This window comes from Hydra vulgaris, chromosome 03 (assembly GCF_038396675.1).
Source record: "Hydra vulgaris chromosome 03, alternate assembly HydraT2T_AEP".
Lineage (NCBI taxonomy): Eukaryota > Metazoa > Cnidaria > Hydrozoa > Anthoathecata > Hydridae > Hydra > Hydra vulgaris.
In genome coordinates this window covers 65414093-65419635 of record NC_088922.1, presented here as the reverse complement: position 1 = coordinate 65419635, position 5543 = coordinate 65414093, and the positions used below count along the sequence as shown (strand labels likewise).

Below are 5543 nucleotides of genomic sequence, written 5' to 3'. Positions count from 1 at the left end.
CAGTTAGCAGTGCAAAAGAACTTCTCATTCATATTGATTTCAGTTTTTTGTGTTTGTTGGATTTCTGGTGTCAAATTCTTTCTCTAATTGACCGGGAAAACAAACTGCTTCAGTCAAAAACCATTTCAACTGACATTGCCGTAAAAAAAATGAAATGGTTGAAGGCTTTCATTCAGAATTTTTCAGATGTTGGGTTGGGGTGGACAATATTATCAAAGATTCCACAGAAAAAGCTAACCAGAGCGGAATTGATGGTGGCTTTCCAATTAAGAGGAAGCGCAAAGTGAAGCGAAAAGCGACTCTCACCTTCTCTCAGCAGAAACAGAATTCGGATCTCAGTGCAACCTTGTGTTTGACAGCATTATTACACAAATAGAGTGGCGGTTTGAGGCTGATGTCTGCTGTACCCTCTGATTTTGGCTACCTCAGTGGGCATTCACTCTCTAAAAGTTCAGTGGATGAACTCAAGAAAAAAGCTGCAAATTTATCTCAAATTGACAAGGCAGATTTAGATTCTTCCGATTTCCAGTCAGAAATGGCAAGCTTTAAATATCAAGCTGCCGCAATGATGGACAACTTTGAAAAATCTAGCCCGATCGACATTTTGCGGCTCATTCATAAATATTCTTTGACCGATGTTTATCCCAACACAACAATTGCTATTCGCATCTTCCTCACCATACCAGTCACAGTTGCTACGTGTGAGAGAAGTTTCAGTAAACTTAAGCTCATAAAACACTATATGAGGTCAACAATTGGCCAAGAACGTTTGTCTAGTTTGGCTATAAATTCAATTGAAAATGAAGTGGCAAACAACATTGATTTTGATGATGTCATTAGTGAATTTGCCTCAAGAAAAGCCAGAAAAGTGGCATTGAACTAAAGTTTGTGCAACCTTAATGACAAATTTTACTTATAACTTGATGTGATAAATTTTGTGATCAATAAATCATTTTTTTCGTTTAATTTTCTTCTTTTTTTTTTTTAAAGAGGGGGAGGGGGAAGGGAGGGGAGGGGGGGGGGCGCAAATTTATTTTCTTGCCCGAAGCGCAAAATTGGCTCGGTACGGCCCTGCACACAATATATATATAAATATACATACATATATATATATATATATACATATATATATATATATATATATATATATATATATATATAAATATATATATATATATATATATATATATATATATGTATTTATATATATATATATGTATATATATATATATATATATATATATATATATATTTATATATATATATATATATATATATATTATATATAAACCAAAGTTAGCCTTAAAATAAACATTTGAATTTAATGGACATCAAAAAGTTTAATTACTTTATAGATCTATTACATATTACAGTTTTAGTAATACGATTTATTAGGAACCTGAAGAAGTAAACAAATTAAAAGTAAGAAGGTTTTAAGTTATCCTATTTAAGTTATCAACGTGGCGTCATAAATGAACCCACGTTGAAAACTTTGATTCAATATACACAACAAATCGTAACAAATTTAAAGAACTATCACCTATTTCAACGTAATTTAACTTTACAAAATGTTAATGGTACTATATGGACGTCGCTATATGGACGTCGCTATTGACGACTAAAAAACGCTCTAATCTTATTTGATATTTTATTTTATCTTTTTACCGCGAATACAGAACTTATAGACTTTTTTTTAAAGTAAAGCCCTCCCACAGAGGCGCCAAAAGCATTTTTAGGTCTTTGAGATAGCTAACTTCCAGACATAGAGCAAACTCTAAACACTTATATGTTTATACTTATGTCAAATAAGGATGCTTTGCAAAAAATTGCGATGATTGGAGCTTGGGAGCAAAAAAGTCCTAAAATTTTGTTCCCACTGCCCCAAACGTGAGAGCAATAAATTGATGAAATATTTTTTGTACTATTTTCAACTAGATTTACATTCATCAATAAATTTTAAATTTCATAGTAAAATATATTAGCTTTCAAAAATTATGACCATATAAAGTTTAAACCCTCCTTAATTTGAAGGGTTGCAGATTTGAAAGACAAATAAAGTGTTAACAAAAGTTTTAAACCACTGCATATTGCCAGGAGTAAGAAAATGACAAGCATGATAAAAGAAGCAACTTTAGCAGATGCTTTTTACTAATTAAAAATTTTATGGTTTCCATAAGAGTATTAAAGGTATTAATATAGAAATATCACCAACAATGAAATAATTATTGGCATTAAATAAGTTTTATTCGGGTTAAAATTGACCAGCCACTGCAAGCCCTAAACTGTCATAGAATATACATTTCGTTCAAGATGGTTGTCTTTTGTATGCAATCAAAAGGTTGAAAGTTTTTTTAAGACTGGGGATTTTCAAAATGCGCACTGAACCAAAGGTAAAACCTTGTGTTACTCTAGAGTTACTGAAAAAATAGAATAGTGTTGTTCATTTTCATAGATACGTACCATGAAGCAGGTTTATCAAGAAGGCCACTATTCCAGACTTTATCAAAAGAAAAATTAATGGCTCACAACTTCCATCTAACACATTATAGATAATTTTTCTGTAATAACGCTTTATAAGTCAACAGCAGAGCAACAGAATCGAAATACGAATTAATTGTCGATTATTAAGCATTAAATATTAGTTATTACGCATTAATTATTAGAGATTAGATTGTTATACTCAAAGAGGATATAAGTTTGTTTGTTAATAGTAAGAAAGCTGATTAGACGATAGTTAGAGGGGATTGAGCAATCTTCAGAGTTTTTAAAAATTGAAACCACAGACACCATTTTCTATCAGGTAGGAGAAAAAAAAAATTAAGTTAAGTACTTGTGAAATAGTTTAGAGAGTTATGAGTAATTTACTGCATCTGAATTAAGTTGCCTCTTTAACGTCTCTTTAACGTCTCTTTAACGTCTCTAGTTAAGCCTCTTTAACGTCTCTTTTTTCCTGTGTGCTTAAGCCAAGTATTTTAAAACTTGATTCATAAATTTGTTTTTTAATCTGGGGTATTCATTAAGTGGTATAACGTTGAGTCTTTTCAAAAGCTTTAATATCACTTTTAAGGTATGGGCACTATGCTTGTATTGAAAATTAAAGATGGGGTCTTAAAAATGTTACATATAGCATCTAAAACATTTTTTGTTGATGTAATGAAAAATTTTTTTCGACATTCCAAGCACTAAATAAGCTTTTGATGTACAACTGGTTATGTGAATTTTCCATTTGAGATTTGATGATCGTTGAGAAATCGTTGATATATATAATGAATAAGGTTGAAGAAATTACCGATCCTTGGGGAACACAGTTTGTTACTATTTCCCAGTTTGATGCTTCATCGCCTCGTATCACTCTTTGGTGTTGATTAGTTAAAAAAGTTGGTAATCCGGTTGCATATAACATTTGATATTCTATATGACTCAAGTTTGATTGTTAAGTGTTCATGAGTTACCGTGTCAAAGGCTTTAGTAAAATCAAAATAACAAATATCTATAGATACTTGTCTATAGCAGACTTCGCTATATTTGCTAGCGGAAAACATTCTTTTGAGTAAATCGTTAGCTTTCCGCTAACGATTTACTCAAAAGGTCCGTTATTTCAATAAAATTTATTAAACAAGATTTTCCTTTCACAAATCCTGGTTGATGTTTATTTAATAGACCATTATTTGACTTATGTTTATAAATTATGTTGGATATAATACTTTTGAGTAATTTAAAGACTTTTGAGGTCGATGAAACTGGTTTGTAGTTGCTAGCAATTAGCCTGATGTTTTTTTTGAATTTTTTTTTTTGTTCTTTACTACAATATTTATTCAAAAATATCAAGAAATGAAATTACAGGTAAAAAATTCGTTAAAAAGAGTAAAACTTTAACAATATTTAATAAAAAAAAAAAAGAACGCGGACACTCGAAGAAGACCATTAGGTCTTGTCACCAAGAACCGCTAAAAAAAAAAAATTACATTTGGTTGCCGTACAAAAACGAATACATTACGTTAGAGTACATGCAACTAAAATAAAGTCAACTTATAAATATGATCAAAAAACAGTAATATTCATATTGCATCATATTTTTATGTAAACATGTATTTACATAAAGTTTACGTAACTTATTACAAGCTTTTCGTAAAAAAATTAAAATATACATCCTACAACAAAAATTAAAATATACAATCCTACGACAAAAATTAAGATTCGTCTAAGTTTTAAAAGTATATAAGTATATTTTCAGTGAAAAAAATGAGTTTTAAAGATTTTTTCAAAAGAATCAAACTTAAGTTCTTGAGAAATATCTTTTGTAGTATTTAAAACTATATTATTCCATAAAAATGGTCCGCGAAATGAAATAAAAAAGCTTCCAAACTTAATTTGAGAAAATGGTTGTCGATTAAATTTTCTTTCCCTAAAATATTTTTATATCTCTTTGCAAATACAAGTCGCGGAAAGAAACGAGCGATAAATTGTTTTTACATTTATACATAAAACGAAGAATATTAAAAACATTAAGCTCGTATATATTAAGAACTTACATTCTATATAAAAGAGGCTTTGCATGAGCAAAACGGTCCTTGAAATTTATAAGGCGTGCAACATGCTTCTGTTGCCGATAGAGAGGCTCAAGTTTACCTTTATTTGCACCCCATGCAATATTTGCATAGTTAATATGACAATGAATTAAAGAGTTATATAATTGAATTTTGGTACGTTTGTTAAGAAAACATCTTGTTTTGTATAAAATACCTATACTCTTTGAAATTTTACCGCACAAGTTAGCAATGTGGTTTTTCAATATTAAATTTTCGTCGATATTTCGACACTTAAAAATTTTGTCGCTAAAACTCTTTTAATTATTATATTATCCGTATAAAGAAAAGAGTAGTTACAAAGCAGCAGGTGTTTTTTACCGCTTGGATAGAGAAGAATTCATTTTGTTTTATCAATATTTAATGACAATTTATTTAATTTAAATCATTCGGAAACTTTTACTAGTTCAATGTTCATGTCGCTAAAAAGTTATAATGAGAAAGAAATAAGTTGGAATCATCAGCTAACATAATTGTTGTTGGGTTAGAAGCTTCAGATAGATCATTAATATATAATAAAAATTGGAGAGATCATAAAATGGATCCTTGAGGAACTCCACACTCCACATTCAATAAACTAGATGATATATTCTTGTCCGCGTAAATAAATTGCTTTCTATTACTTAGGTAGCTTTTTAGTCAAATTAAAACATTTCCAGTAATTCCGTACCATTTTAATTTTTTAAAAGAATTTCGTGATCAATAGTATCAAAGCTTTAGCCAAATCACTAAAAATATCTAATGATTAAAAAATAAATAAAAATATTTAATGAAATTTTATCGAAATATTTTTAGTAAATTCTAGAATTGCATGTTCAGGAGAGTTGTTTTTTCAGAATCCATATTGATTACTGTATAATAAGTTGTTAACAGTAAGATGATTATAAATTTTGTTGTACAAAACTCTTTCGAAAACTTTAGAGAATAGTGAAAGTATTGAAATCGGACGATAGTTAA

The 5543-nt window shown here is 29.4% G+C and overlaps 1 protein-coding gene across 1 annotated transcript; it reads left to right on the top strand.

The window, feature by feature from the left end:
* Positions 1 to 394: 394 nt before the first annotated feature.
* Positions 395 to 883, top strand: LOC136078843 (zinc finger MYM-type protein 1-like). The gene has a single exon (XM_065794658.1). It carries the CDS (start codon positions 395 to 397, stop codon positions 881 to 883), a length of 489 nt encoding a protein of 162 aa, XP_065650730.1.
* The last annotated feature ends 4660 nt before the right edge of the window (positions 884 to 5543 follow it).

Coding starts and splice junctions, on each gene's coding strand:
- LOC136078843 (XM_065794658.1), top strand. CDS start 395: ATGTCTGCTGTACCCTCTGATTTTGGCTACCTCAGTGGGCATTCACTC.